This window comes from Artemia franciscana, chromosome 13, assembly GCF_032884065.1.
Source record: "Artemia franciscana chromosome 13, ASM3288406v1, whole genome shotgun sequence".
Lineage (NCBI taxonomy): Eukaryota > Metazoa > Arthropoda > Branchiopoda > Anostraca > Artemiidae > Artemia > Artemia franciscana.
Genome location: NC_088875.1, coordinates 3,181,939 through 3,198,142, shown reverse-complemented (window position 1 = coordinate 3,198,142; position 16,204 = coordinate 3,181,939). Strand labels below are relative to the sequence as shown.

General features: G+C 34.2%; 1 protein-coding gene across 1 annotated transcript in view; it reads left to right on the top strand.

Annotated features, from left to right (window-relative positions):
- Positions 1-16,204, top strand: part of LOC136034389 (uncharacterized) — a 42,461-nt gene that overhangs the window by 13,938 nt on the left and 12,319 nt on the right. The window contains exons 4-6 of the mRNA XM_065715535.1: positions 605-751; positions 9,161-9,284; positions 13,823-13,981. Coding sequence (XP_065571607.1) covers positions 605-751; positions 9,161-9,284; positions 13,823-13,981 — 430 coding nt within the window. The remainder of the gene's footprint in view (positions 1-604; positions 752-9,160; positions 9,285-13,822; positions 13,982-16,204) is intronic.

Here is a 16,204-nt window from a genome sequence, read left to right as displayed (position 1 = left end):
AAATATAAAAAACCTATAGTTTGAAGTTAGTAATAAAAAAGGATAATGAAGTACCGAATAAAGCGGGAAATGAACATAAAAGGGCCGATATCTTTTTATTTTTAAAAAGAATATTGAGGTTCAAGCTATAAAAAAAAGTGACAACGCTGAATGCTCTTGCTCATCCTACTTTTGTCGCTTTAAAAGCTTACTATTTGTCCATCTCCTTAGATGGCTAGACATTAAGAAACTCTTTTCATTCGACCCTAAACTGGTCAAAAGTAAAGGCTAGTTCAGGTATAATTGGATCATTTGCACTTCAACAAGAAGAAAAAAAAAATAATCAAAATTTCGTTTGTTGCCCATTTGAATTCGTGTCTTCGATGTGATTGGTTGAAATTAGCTAATATGTGTATATAGGCTGGTTCTTGATCACAGAGCTTTATCGCTATAATATATCTGGCTCTAAGCTACACATGTGAACAGACAAACTTGTTTCGTATGAATAGTGCCTGGAATTTTGATTTCAACCCATGATGCGTGAGCGCATAGCTGGAACAGGTTTTCTGGGCTCAGCGCAGACAAAAATGCATTTTTTTTATTCAGGCTGTCTTACCTTTTTCAGATATGGCTGGCTGTTTCATGTTTTATAGCTTTGGTACTTGTTGTTGTTCTATCGTCAAGACGATCGCCATTGTTTGCAGCCGCTGTTGTTGCCCTATCAGCATTCATCTGCTTGAGTTGGTACTCCCACTATCAACTTTTATTCCAGGTTATTTTTCTTTCTATTTCTTTTTCTGTTTAGTGTCTTTTCTTGTAAGGTTTTTTCTATTTTTCTTTTTATAGTCTTGTTTTAAGTCTTTTTCATCTTTCAAAAAACTATTTCATTTTAAAATAGAAACGAGAATGGCATGAGTGGCGAGAGTGGAATTTTTATTTAATTAAGAGTGAGCGTAAGATGACTCTTTGGGGGAAGGGAGGGACCACGATTACCATATTTACGTACGTTACAATTTTAAAGTAGCCTACATGCATTTTGTTTTGGGAAGGATGACTCATTGTAAAGTGTTATTTGTATTGATGGAGCGATGATCAAGCATCAGAAAAATCAGTGACTTTTCAATGAACATAGTCGATTTTCTGGTTGAACATAGTTCAACCAGAACTATGTTCAATTAAGAGAACATAGTTGTTATGAACATAGTTCATTTCTGGTTTTCAAATTTCAAGCATGAGATTCTCAAACGAGCAAGGTCGAGGTTTATTTATAAAATAAAAGAATTTTGCATCTCGGGGTACCATTATTTATGGAAATACTTCATTTATTCGAGCTTTCCAAAACTCTGATTGAACATAAGCTTTAGAAAAGTAGTCTTTGATTGAATCTCAACCCTGTATAGCATGTGCAATCATATTTTAAGCATTTGGGGCTTAAAAAACGAAACCAGTTTTATCTATGTTGTTGAAAGTTTAACCATGTTAATCATTGTTGTTAAAGTAATTTGTCTCCAAGTCAGTTTATATACGGTGCCAAATTGATTTAGTGACCATTTTCTGTCGTGAAATCAATTATTGTTTCATTTAGGATATAATATTGATTTATTGTTGTAGAGTAAATTTTTTTATGAGGTAAGTAGAATCACGATGCTAAAAATTCCTACAGTAGGCAATAATAGTGCAGCAATGAAAAATTTTAATTGCCTTCGTGTTGACATAGCTGGTGCTGATCTGTAGAAAAAATGACCATGTTGCCTGGTAAAGTAATTTTTAAATTCACTAAATTGCTTTGCAAAGGAACTAAATTTGCTGAAATCTGAAGCATCATGGCAAGCAAATACTCCTGTGTGAATCTCTGGTGTAACAGTTATTATGTTGCTTGGGAAGCTTTTTATTTTCAACTGCTAACAAATAGAATACAGGGTTTTTCTGGAAAGTGATAGGACTGATATTCCTCCGCCGTGACTGTACTTCAGAGCCTGTGTACGTCGACTGGACTCCGTAGAGGACGTTTCTTAACTTATACTTCTCTCTCTCTCTCTCTCTCTCTCTCTCTCTCTCTCTCTCTCTCTCTTTCTCTTTCTCTTTCTCCCTGGGTCTCCCGCTGGCATGCTAGTCAACTTGCCTTGTTAAAGGTTTCCAATTCCGCATACAATCACACTCATCCACTCAGTACAGCACTTAACTTTCTTAACTTAAACTTAAGTTTCTTAACGTATATCCTTAACTTTATCTGCTTAAATGTTTTTTTTTCTTGATTTTGAAACAAACCATTAAGTATATGATAATAGAAACATGTATATACTACCAATTACATATGCTATATAAAAGTATTCTATTTTATATAAGTATTGAGTTTGTCGAAACTCAAAATAATAAGCGAATTACGGAGGAAATATAAGTTAGGAATTGGCGACATTTGGACCTTTGGGAAAGATCTGAACCCAAAATGGCTTCTTGCATACGCGTCTTTACATCACCATTTGAAAATAAGTAAAATAAAAATAAACTACTCTACTGACTAGGAAATTTTACTTTGAGGCGATATATGATTGATTATGTCTAGAAAAATTCATGTCTCTCATTGTCACAATATCATTGTCTATCAAATATTCAGTCTAATTTTATTAGTTCTTTTTTCTTAAAGACTATTTAAGACAAATATAATTCCACTACAAACAAGAGTTTATAATGAGACTGTAAACTGTAAAGTTCTTTATAGAGAAGGAGGCAACACCCAAACTCTTGTTTGTACTGATTTTTGTTCGTTTCAAGCTTGATTTGCATATTCAATTTAACATTTACTCGTTTTAAGATTTATTTATTCGTTTATGTCATGTCTCACTATTTATCAACAAATCTACAAACTTCACTATTTATCAATAGCTATATCATGTTGTCGCTTAATTTACTATTTCTTGTTGTTCGAAAAGCATCATCGGCGGCTCTTACTTTGACCACTGTGCATTCATTGTGCGGAGAAGAACTTGTGGAAGAATTAACGGGTAATGGAGATTACCCGGTGCGTACGATGTAAATATCATGCACACAGTGCACTAGTGTTCATGAAAGATTAAGGATTCTTCATTTTCCTTTGGTTAAATCTGTCTTAAAGACTCTTATTTAAGTAGCAAATTATCATTAATTATTGATTATTATGTTCATCGGGAAATGGCTCAAAACTATAAATGCGACTCCTCATATGCTATTGATAACAAAATTATAAGTAAAATGCCACGTGCCTTCAAGAAAAGACAAGTAAGCTGAGTGCGAGAGGTTTAACAAGAGGTTTCCTCCAGATCCCAAGGTTGTTTTATATTTCTCTTATAATCTTTGACCACTGTGCATTCATTGTGAGCCCTATTGTGCGGAGAAGAACTTGTGAAAGAATTAACGGGTAATGGAGATTACCCGGTGCGTACGATGTAAATATCGTGCACACAGTGCACAATATTTTTGTTCAAGAAAGACTAAAGATTCTTCATTTTCCTTTGGTCAAATCTGTCTTGAAGACTATTGTTCAAGTAGCAAAATATTATTAATTATTTATTATTATGTTCATCGTGAAATGGCTCAAAACTATCAATGCAACTCCTCATATTCTTTTGATGACAAAATTATAAGTAAAATGTCATGTGTCTTCCATGTACTATTACGGTATTAATGCACAATTGGGGCAATTGAGAATGAAACATGGCAAGAAAACAGTCCTCACTTCACAATCTGCAGATTTTAGCCAACATATTTTGAGGGCGCTTCCACTCTACTTAACCCCATCCCCTCGTAAATATATGCAAATATATAGCCCAAATTATATATCCCCCAAGCATTTTGCAATGCGTCACCCTTGTTTCGACTTAATACCAATCAATTTAACCAACGCTGACGAAATCAAGAAACTGAAAAACACATCGGAAATATATAATATAGGCTATAGTAAAGTATAGTATACTATATTATACTATGTAAAGTATATTAGTATATATAGGAAGTATACTATATAAAGTATATAAACATATAAGTATATATAAAAAGTATATGTAAAAAGTACATATAAACATATATTAAGTGTACTATAGTAAAGTATAGTAAAGTAAAGTAGGGAGTGATAGTAAAGTATAGTGGAAGCGCCCTCAAAATATTTGAATACAATTTGTGTGCCTATTCTGAAGTAAAAATAGTTCCCTTAACATATTTTGATGTCATTCAAGTGACATTTTTTCCTTATGCAAATTTAGAAGAAATGCAAATTAAGATTTTTGTTTTGTAGAGGCTTAACGGCCTGCTATCAAATTTGCGAATATATTTATTTATTTATTTATATTTCTTTCTCAATAGTCCCAATTGTGCATCAATACCATTATTCCTTCCTTTCGTTTTTTTTTTTTTTTTGAAATAAAAATCCATCTTGGATTTTTTTTTCAAAAAAATCGTCGAATCCTCACAAGGGCTCATTCAATTAGAATTTGAAAGTTGTATTGCCCTGTTTAAGAGTCGGGAGTGGTTGAAGGACGAAATGTATTTCAAGCAGTCTTTCACGCACCTTCAAATTTTGATTATTATCCTTTCTTGTCAATATTTAGACAAAATAAAAACCACACTGTTCAAAATCCATCTCGTTTTAATATCCCGCAAATGATACTAAGGCCGTTTAGAGTGTTTAGGGGGGGGGGGGAGACCGCCATTTCTATCTGTAAATGTTAATTAGCCTTGTGATATTATTTTTGCTGCATTGTTACTGATTTTTTGACAGTAAAAACATAGTTCTTGAAATAAACGTTGATAAACGTTGAATAAACGTTTTCGATGAACCGCAAGTCACGTTCAATCCTTTAGAATGTCTATGGGGGTGGTAGGCCTAATCTTGTTTGTCGTAATTCCTATTCGTTTCAAGTTGACTATATTATTCATTTCAACTTTTCTTCGCTTTCGTCTATAGCAATACTAGTTATTTTTATTTTTAGTGCGTTTCTTCATTTTAGTTTCTGTTCGCTTTAAGTTTGAATTTTTATATGACTTCAGTTCTGCTAGTCTCAGATTTTGATATGGATTTCCACTTTTCTTTGAAAAACTTCTCTTCTTGAAAAATTATCTTAAAAATAATTTGTAAAACGGGCTACTATTTAGTTCTATATATGCTTTTAATACTAAGAATATTTTTACAAAATTCTTTTATTATCCGGTGTTTTTAAAAGCAAATTGAATAAATACTAAATTGTCATTGAAAAGAATTGGCTTTTTGAAAGCACCCCAGATCGTACTCTGTTGTGTATCTTATGTAGCTAATTCTTTTAATTTGTTTCATCCATCAGCTATCAGTTTTATCTGTATCTATCAGTTTCTTTTGATTTGATTACAGAATGAAACATTTTATTTAATGTTTTTATTTTGTGTTTAAAATAAGAAAAATTAAATTTTATTTTGTGTTTGGCTTTTGGAGCGTATCCTAAGTCTTGTTCATTTGCAAATCAGTTGTATTTTTATTTTTTATTTTTTTTATTATAAATTAATTCAAAATTTAACTAATTTCCTGATCATCTAAATCCAACTGTCATATCTAGCAATTTCCTTCAATTTGATTTGATCACGAAAAGAGTAGATTAAGTGAAGCTCTGACATAAGACAACTTATTTTTTTTAATAATAATATAATTTTAAAATTATATTATTTATAATAGTTTTTTTTTGAAAAAATAGTTTTTTTAGAATCTAAGAGCAAACACCCCATCTTCGTCTGATCTTCATCTGCACAAAAGAAGCTAGAGAAAGGGCAGCATTGATCGCAAATTATATGATAGTGCCCCTCTTAAGCTTCGAAATTTATTGGATGGTAGTCAGCAGCCCTTTTGCCCTTCTGCTGCTCTTTAGTCCTACATAAAATAAGATTACGATTTCAAGATACCCATTTAAAAAAAAAAAAACAGTTAAATAGAGGCACGGTTAATCATCGAAAGGGGATATTATACATAAAGCTCCTGGAGCAAGGATCTCAGATTAAGCAAATGCCTCGTATGTGTAGAGAGATGTCAACTCTATTTGAAGGACTCTATAGATGTCAATATAAACAATACATGTAAAAAGTGTTTAATAAATGCAAAAACTTCAAGGCCATTGGGAAAAAGTAGTGAAGGTCCCAGCAACATGTACAAGTGTTTCCTAGATTTGAACAAAATATGTTTTATGCGATTTGGCTAAATTTTTTTTAATTGAATATTGGAGACTTTGCGGAGGCTTTTGGATTGCGCCCTATAGCGCAGCTTAAAAGTGGCACACGAAAGAAACCTTAGCTAAATTTTGCCTAGAATACATATGCCGTAACCAAGCAGTAGTCTAGTTTCTCTCAGATTTAATGACTACAGATTCTATGCGTAAGACTTTATGTTATGTTTGTTAAGTTTCATGTTACGGCTCTTATTTTAATCTTTCTCTCTTGCTTTCTTTCTTTCCTTCTCTCTTTCTGTCTGTCTCTCTTTCTTTCTTTCTTTCTGTCTTTCTAAACGGTTTTCTTGATACTACGACTATATTTTATTCTGACGTAAACTCACCCGCATCATTGACAGCGATGATAATCATAGCCACAGAAACTTTAAAATCCAAATAAATAAATAAAAAATACTTTCCAGCTTCCAAAGTATCCACTTCCAAAAGTATCGGCTTTTGGCAGTATCGAAATGAAACGGAAGTATCGAAATACTTTTCCAGCTTCCAAAAGTATCGACTTTTGGCATGTTAACATAAGGAAACTGTTTATATATGCTCAACTTCTTCTGTCAAAACTCTTGCGTTTCATTGTATCTCACAGTCAGGGTGATGCAAGGCCTTACAAAGGGCTATAAAGCCTTTCTGAGTTTACTGTGAAGCGAAGAACGGATCGCCAAAATTCAACATGAATGATCCTTTATTCTTCTATATAATATACCAAAAGCCGCAAAGGATCCTACAATCCAGTTCAATGGCTGACGTTGTGTTAGAAGTACTTTATCTGTTGTGCAATAAAATGTACATTTATTAAATTTCAGGCTTTAATAGTCAAGAAATCATACATATGGGGCAATATTAATAATATACATGTTAACCATTTCATTCATAACTAACAAGAATGTATCGCAATAAAACTAGAATGTTTTAGATTCTAGACAAAAGGTGATTTGTCATCATATAATGATGATATACATATTTATATTATATTATATATTACTAGCTGTTGGGGTGGCGCTTCGCGCCACCCCAACACCTAGTTGGTGGGGGCGCTTCGCGCCCCCCCCAAGCCCCCCCGCGCGCGTAAGTCGTTACGCGCCATAATAGTTACGCGCCATTGTAGTTGTGTCCCTATGTCCCACCTGTGAATATAGATAGATGTTACGCGCCATTGTAGTTGTGTCCCTATGTCCCACCTGTGAATATAGATAGATATATATATATATATATATATATATATATATATATATATATATATATATATATATATATATATATATATATGGTTTTAACTACGTAAAACTTGCGAATATACAACATTCTTTGCTGTCCCATTGTCTTTGCATATAAATAGATTGTCAGGTTTACCGACTCTTGAACATGCAACATATAATGGTCCATGGGAAAACAATCTGTATTCAGATCTATACCTCATGATTCTAATGATTGCCCTTGAGCTTTGTTGATGGTGATTGCTAATCGACCATTCCCTGTCCCGGTGTCCCGGTCGTCATTTACATCCCCCTGTTTCCCCCGGTGTCCCCGTTGTAGTTGTGTCCCTGTGTCCCGGTCGTCATTTATATTCCCTGTGTCCCGGTCGTCATTTGTATCCCGGTGTCCCGGTCTGTATATACATTCGTTTTTTAGTTTTGTTTTTCTCCTTTATTTTTTTCCTTTTTTTTTCTTTTTTAGCTTATTTAGATTTTTAGATTTTTTAGTTTTTTTATTAGTTTTTAGTTTTTTTTTCTTTTTAGTTTTTTTGTCCCGGTTGTCATTTATATCCCCCTGTTTCCCCCGGTGTCCCCGTTGTAGTTGTGTCCCTGTGTCCCGGTCGTCATTTATATTCCCTCTGTCCCGGTCGTCATTTGTATCCCGGTGTACCGGTCTGTATATACATTCGTTTTTTAGTTTTGTTTTCTCCTTTATTTTTTTCCTTTTTTTTCCTTTTTTAGTTTATTTAGATTTTTAGATTTTTTAGTTTTTTTATTAGTTTTTAGTTTTTTTTTCTTTTTAGTTTTTTTGTAGTTTTTACCTTCTTTTTAGTTTTGTTAATTTTTTTTTTTACTTATGTCCTGGTCGTCATTTATACTCCCTGTGTCCCGGTGCTTTGTTGATTGCTAATCGAACATTCCTTTTGTCCTGGTCGCTTTCTCTTTGAGTGTCGTCATTTATTTTAGCTTATTTTTCAGTTTTTTCCTTTTTTTTAGTTTTTTTTTATTTTTAATTGTTTTTAGTTTTTTACCTTTTTTTAGTTTTTTTAGTTTTTTAGCTTTTTTACTTTTTTTATTAGTTTTTAGTTTTTTTTGTAGTTTTTGCCTTTTTTTAGTTTTTTCAGTTTTTTTTTGTTTTTTATTGGTTTTTACCTTTATTTTAGCTTATTTTTCAGTTTTTTCCTTTTTTTTTATTTTTTTTTAGTTTTTAGTTTTTTTAGTTTTTTACCTTTTTTTAGTTTTTTTAGTTTTTTTAGTTTTTTAGCTTTTTTATTTTTTTTATTAGTTTTTAGTTTTTTTTTGTAGTTTTTGCCTTTTTTTAGTTTTTTTAGTTTTTTAGCTTTTTTATTAGTTTTTAGTTTTTTTGTAGTTTTTGCCTTTTTTTAGTTTTTTTAGTTTTTTAGCTTTTTTATTTTTTTTATTAGTTTTTAGTTTTTTTTGTAGTTTTTGCCTTTTTTTAGTTTTTTCAGTTTTGACGTCACCTAATCCAGTTTTTTCAGGTGACGTCACCTGACACATCCATCCATCCATCCACAGACAGACAACTTATTTTTATATATATAGATATATTACATTATATTATATGATAATATAATCTTCAAAAACTTAAAAGTGTTGCTATTTCTAACCAATTTTTTTTGTAAAACTTCTTTGGTGAGACATTTTCCTCATGCAAAAAAGGACAACAAAACATCTTTCCTAGCACATCAAAATCTCAGTAAACAAATTCTTGTGTATTGCCATAGTTTTAACTATGTTTCACTATTTATCTTTTAGAAGGCGATGGCTAAAAGGCAGTCACATATGATGCGCATGTCCAAAATTCCTGTTGAATGCCGACCAGATCAAATGGGGACATATCATACGATCTGGCACTGGATGAAAACCAATATTTTCTTTGGTAAGTTCTAAATATTCCCTAGGTTCAAACGTGTTTTCGTATATTATGTTAAATTAATTATGGTTACGGCCATAATTATGTTAAATTATGGATCCCAAAGGCTCTCAGTAATTAAAATTTCTTTATTCTTTGTTTTAAAATCATGATAAAAGACTAAAAAACTAAATTCTACTTCTTTTTTGCTTGTGAAAAAGTTTAGGCCTTTGAAGTTGTTTTCTCCATCAAAGGAATTCATTCTCTGAGTTTTTTTTTTCCCAGTAAAATACCGGAAATTCCTAAATCCAAGGCATAGACGACTTCTTGTACTTACTTATACTTGAGGCAAGCATCATCTGTCCTTGGCGTTCAGCATCTTTGTCATGGTGGTGTTTCTAGGTTGGCTTTGACAACACTCATCCATTTTTGTTACTACCCGTCTTGTCTTTTCCACCTTTGTCATGGTGGTGATTCAGCTCGGCAGAATCAGAAGGTATGGGAGGAGAGCTTACAAGCCCTGGCTTGAACAGGTCGAGCCACTCGCGAAAGACAGAGATTCTTGAAACACCACCATGACAAAGATGCTGAACGCCAAGGACAGATAATGCTTGCCTCAAGTATAAGATCTTTGTCATGGTGGTGTTTCAAGAATCTCTGTCTTTCGCGAGTGGCTCGACCTGTTCAAGCCAGGGCTTGTAAGCTCCCCTCCCATACCTTCTGATTCTGCCGAGCGGTTCTAGGTTGGCTTTGACAATACTCATCCATTTTTGTTACTACCCGTCTTGTCTCTTCTTCTGCCCAGGTAGAAGAGCATACTTGATGACTTTGTGGATTAAAGTGCCTTCAGGGTGTGATCGAACCACCAGAATCGTCTTTGCATGATAATGGTGTTAATACTAAGCTTGAGTTGGCATTTTTTTTATCCGCATGCCCACATTTCTCTGTCGTTTGTTACCTGGAATCCTTACCATTACTCAGATATGTTTGATCGAATGCACTTAGAGCTTGAATGTTGCTTGCCTTCACAACCTGCTCTGGTAAGCGTATAAGACTATTGATCTAAGTAGCGACTTATATATCTTCTCTTACGTCTTAAATGGAATTTTCATTAGAATTTCCCGCGCGAATTTCAAATGAACATCGCTCATAATAATCAACTAGCAAACCAAGGTATTTTAAATCGCTCACCTCGTTCTACGAGTTGTTAAGCATGATCGGGGTTTTCTGGGTAGTATGCGTCTTATTGACTTCAAATTTGGATGAGTCATGAGCTATTATTCAGGCCAATCTGCCCTGAAATGTCGGCTAGTTCAATCACCATGGACTTAGTGCCTCTGAGCATGGCCAAATGAAAATACTGAAGAAAACACAGAAAGCGAATATTTCGAGAGAACAACCGCCTCTCTTCTTCAGCGCGAATAAAATAAAATGAACACAATTGTTCGTTAGTATCCGTCATTGGCAGTTGAAATTTGTTTAGATTTTGTGTAAATCGCGAATACCTCACTTTAGTGTTCGTTAGGTATTTGATTTTAATTCTTTAAATTTCTGGTCTTTTACATTTAATTTTTTGGATTACATTTAATTTTTTGGCGTTTGTTTCATTGGTTTTGTTGTACTTTCCGTGCTTGTTTTTTGGTTGTTGTTTTGTCTTTGATCATATTATTTTGTTCGCGCTGAAGAAAATAATGTAAGATAATAATAAGATAAATAATAATAAGAAAATAATAATTTTCTATCTTTATGTTATGGTAGGCCAATGTTGTTTAAGAAATTATTTTCCAGGTTACTTTGAACTTTAAAAACAATAAAATAGTAATCAATAAACTAATGAATTACTCTAAGACAGTGGACGGATTTAAATGAAATTGAGTACCGCTAAACGTCGCTTAAATACAAAACATAAAAATGGAAAATATAAAAATTGGATATTTTTCCGCCGATTTTCTGCCAAACCTATTCAAAAAGTGACGAGGACGAAGAAAATTGCAGAAAGAAGTAAAAAAGTTCTGGAAATTGATTTTTTTTTTTTTTATATATACTTTAAGGTTAAAATGCAATAATTAGCAACTCTTCTAGCTTTTCACACCTATCTCCGATTTCAAATGCACATCAAATCAAATCGTTGTAGCAAACTGTAAGTTAAGAGCGACGCGGCTCAATCAGGTTAAATTAATGAAGAGTCTAATTGTTCTACAATTTTTTACCGGATTTAGTTTGGCATCTCCTTATTATAATATGCATAAAAATATGAGAAGTAGAATCTACACAAATACGTTTACCTATTGCTTCCTTTTAACAAAAGTTGTTCTGTTGTGTTGTTTATCAGACAACTATAAACAATACTGTAAGCAAGGAGTGACTCGGTTCAATAGTAACCGAAACTAATTTAAAAAAAAATAGAATTTTGTTAACAACAGATACGTCAAAAGAATTGAATTTTTATGCTAATTCCAAATATATTTCATTAAGTTTAATACTACCCATGAAAAGTTCGAGCCTGAGAAAATTTATCCAACTTTCTAAAAAGGGTGAGAACACCCCTCAAAAAGTCAAGTGACCTTAACGAAAATTAAATCATGAGGTTCAGCGTATCAGTAAACCCTACTGAAGGGGCTTCAAGCTCCTACATATAGAAATGGTGGAATTTTTATTTTTTGTTTTTGCCAGAAGAAAGATCACGGATGCGTATTTATTAGTTTTTTTTCCCAGGGGGTGATCGTATCGAACCAGTGATCCTAGAAGATCGAAAGAGGGCTCATTTCATCGGAAGTCAGAGCTTCTAGTGCTCTTTTTCAGTAACCAAAAAGTTTGAAGGGTAACTCCATTTTTTTGGGCGGGGAATTTCCACGTGGAGGATTTTCCGTGGGGAGTCTCTGGGAGGGGGGGGCAGGGGAAATTTTACTCCCAGGGGTGAAGGGGATTTCCGGGCATTATTTGACAAATTTCAGAAATTGAATTAGAAAAAAAAAGTTTTTTTTTCAAATTGAAATTAAGAAGTAACATTAAAACTTAAATCGAATGGAATTTTTTCGTATATGAGGGCGGGGGGCTGTCCCTTCCTCAACCCTCGCTCTTTACGTTAAAGTTTGACTTTTGTCACAATTCCTTAAGAAAAACTTTTAAAACACAAGGCCCGTGAATTTGACTGAGAATGAAAGTATTTTTTAAGAACTTCAAGACTTAGCAGATATTGAGTGAATATTCAATTTTATTTCGATCGGTTCACTTTTTGTACAGCTGTGGTTTATTGGCTACTATTCTGTTTTTATCGTTGAGCAGCTTCAATATTTTGCAGAATAATGTAAAAATAAACTCAAAAATAGTAATCAATAAGCCGATGAAAGAGTAAGACACTGTAGGACAGTGGACTGATTTAAATGAAATTGAGTGCCTATTAAACGTCGCTTCAATACAAAAAAAAAGAAAACATAAAAACTGGTTTTTTCCCGCACATTTTCTGACAAACTTATTCAACAAGGGAGTGGTGAACAAATTTTTGGAAAGGAGTCAAGAATTTCAGGAGGTTGTTAAAATGCAATAATTAGCAACTGTTTTAGCTTTTGTCACCCATTTCCGATTTCAAATGCACATCAAAGCAAATACCGAGGTCTTCAAGGTACATCGATGAGATTATTATTTACGAAAAACCGTTTTGTTGGACTACGTATTTGGAATAAAACTGGGAACATACTGCCTACATGTAATTTCGTTACTACACTTATTTTGTAAAAAAGGTCATTACAAGACGGCATTTATATGGCTACCTGTCCATAAATTTGAGGAAATTCAGGATTCCTGGAATTCAAGAAAATTAAGTCATTCCATTGAAGTGCCGCTTTGTAAATAACATTGCAGTACGGACAGAAAATCACTATGAGCACATACTCGTACTTATTTTCTAGAAGCGCCGCTTTGTAAATAAAATAAGAGTATGGAGGAACACTCGTTATGAGCACATACTCATTCTCTGTACGCACTCGTTCCCTAGAAGTCCCACCTTGTAAATAAAATAGGAGTGCGGAGGAAAACTCATTATGAACTCATACTCATACTCAGTCCCTGCTCATACTTGTTCCCTAGAAGTGCCGCTTTGTAAATAAGTTCTTATAGCAAATACGGAGGCATAGTCATTATGAGCGCATAATCATACTCATTCCCTAGAAGTGCCACTTCGTAAATAAAATAGGAGTACGGAGGAACATTTGTTATGAGCAATTCCTCATCCTCATTCCCTGCACGCACTCGTTCTCTAGAAGTCCCACCTTGTAAATAAAATAGGAGTGCGGAGGCAAACTCATGAACTCATACTCAGTCCCTGCTCATAACCGTTCCCTAGAAGTGCCGCTTTGTAAATAAGTCCGTATAGGAATACGGAGGCATAGTCATTATGATCACACTCATACTCATTCCCTAGAAGTATCGCTTTAAATCTAGGGGTATTACTGAATGAACTACAATCTTAGTTTAATCATTAAAACTTTGTAAAGTGCCATCTTTTTTCAAGATCATATTCTCAAATGTTTGTTGCAAAAACTTAATGTATGTATTCACTATTTTAGGAGATGATCCATGTGACAAATATCATGAACTGCTTCTTGTTGATCCAGGTTTGGAAATAACAGCTCTAGCTGCTTTGTGGGATCTTGTAGCTACTGTGGTGTTTCATCCCTTGGATCATATAGGAGAAAAATCAGGGAAATTTTTCTCTCATTTCCTGGGTAAGTAATAACTGACAAAAAATCTTTCGACGACTCAGTTGACACATATTTTATAGAATACTGGAAAAGCTAGATTTTGAGATAGGGAGAAACGACGAGGGCTAGAAATGGGAGCGGTAGTGAAACAGTCGAAGCTTAGTTTAAAGAGCCCCAGAGAACCAGAGATGGCAATTTAATAAACCTTTCTATCGCTACACCCTCTAAGACTGAGGAAGTATTGCTGAGAGAGTTTTAAGGCAAGGCATAATGTGGAGGAATTAAATAGGAAAATATTGCGAAGGAGTATTTTTCACCTGTCAGAGGAAAGAGAAAGACTGAAAAGTATTTTTCACCTGTCAGAGGAAAGAGAAAGACTCTAAGACTGAGGAAGTATTGCTGAGAGAGTTTTAAGGCAAGGCATAATGTGGAGGAATTAAATAGGAAAATATTGCGAAGGAGTATTTTTCACCTGTCAGAGGAAAGAGAAAATATTTGGGGAGGAAGAAATCGAAGGGTTGTTCCTTGAAGTCGTCCCTGTTTCTGATATCTATGTGGAAAAGGTACTGAAGGCTTAGTTCATTTTTGGACCTCTTGTAATGATTTGAAAGGGCTGAAAGATACAAAACCTGGAATGGTTCGTAAGAAAAGAATGGGTGGATTTTATGTTAATTGACAGCAAGTTTTTGTAGGTGAAGAATTTTGAGTGCAAGGAAAAAAACAAGCAGGTTGTTAGTCTGTCTTCGAAACAATACCTCCAGTCAATAAAATGTAGCTTATAATATTACTACTACTGCGACTAACAAGTCAATGCAGCACCAAGCCGCCTGAGGTGAATACAGCTACGCACGCTCTTCCACCATCCCAATCTATTCAAAGCCTCTCTCTTTACACCCTTTCAGGAAGTTCCCTTTTTTTAAATCTTTCATTACGGCATACTCCCACCCTAACCGGGGACAACCTGCTCTTTGTTTTGGTCTAGACGACTGGCCGACAAGCAGAATCTTTGGTAATCTGTCATGCTTCATCTGAAGATCCGGGAATATCAGTTCATGCAAGTATTTATTTTAAAATTTTGCGACACCTCCGGAGAGGTGTTAAAAACAGAATGAAAAGCATGCAGACTTCTGGAACTTCTGTGATCGACGACAACGGCCCTAATCCAACAACTTGAGCAACTTAAACCGGGCATTTCTTAACACCAACCGTATTGTCTTGACTTAGCGCTTAGTGACTTCCATATTCTCCCCAAATAGAAGAAATGGTTTGAAAAGCAGCACTTGTAAACTAATGGGGAGCTTAAAGAAGTCGTCACACCTAACTTCAAATTATTGTTGACAATATTTTGTGAAGAGATTATTACAAAGTTTGAGACATGAACAATCCCTCAATCGTCAAGGTGATTAAATAAACAAGTAACCTTGATTATAAGTTACTTTTAGTAATATTTACTCATCCGGCCTTCCTTCATAGCCAATCGAAGACCACCCCCATCCCTATAGATTTTCCCCACAGACTTATCAGCCTAATAAATAGTATCAACCTAAATCCAGAAGTGTGTGTATATAGGGGGGGCGGGGGTAATTTTACCTACAATGATATTTTTTCAATGGAACTTTCTTTATTTTTCAGGGCTAATGAGCGCAATTCTGAAAAGAATATTTTCTTCAAATCCTTGTTAAGGTCTATCATGACTCTTCCACTCTTATTTTCACTCCGAAACTCAGTAGCCTTTAGCATTAGGGGGATGAGAATTCGGCTATTATTGTGAAAAAGCATGAAAAGTAAAAACTAAAGCAAAAAAGACAGGAACAATTCAATAAAAACTTCGTTTTCGTTTTTTATGACTGAAAGAATCACAGCTTCGTATTGATAAAAAAGCTATTGAATGAAATACAAAAATCTGGCTTAATCACATTGATTATCAACAACATAATGGTCCAAAGAAACGTTTAGGCAGCTTGTTCCATGGCACTGGCTTCAAGCAGTAGTACAGAAACGATCACTTTATTGTAAGTGCATCGAAGGCTATCACAGTCACCTTTACTGCTGCAGTGAAGGCGAAAGTGAAGTCACCTTCTAGATCACCTTTTTGAAGTCACCTGAAAGTGAAGTCGCCTTTTACTGCTGCACCATTACTGCTGCAGTGAATCAGTTTGAGAAGGCTTTCAGGAGCAGGCGGTTTATTAGTCATATTCCTCTTTTTGTTCTTTATTGAGGGGCCTATAATGGGTATATAACGGTTTG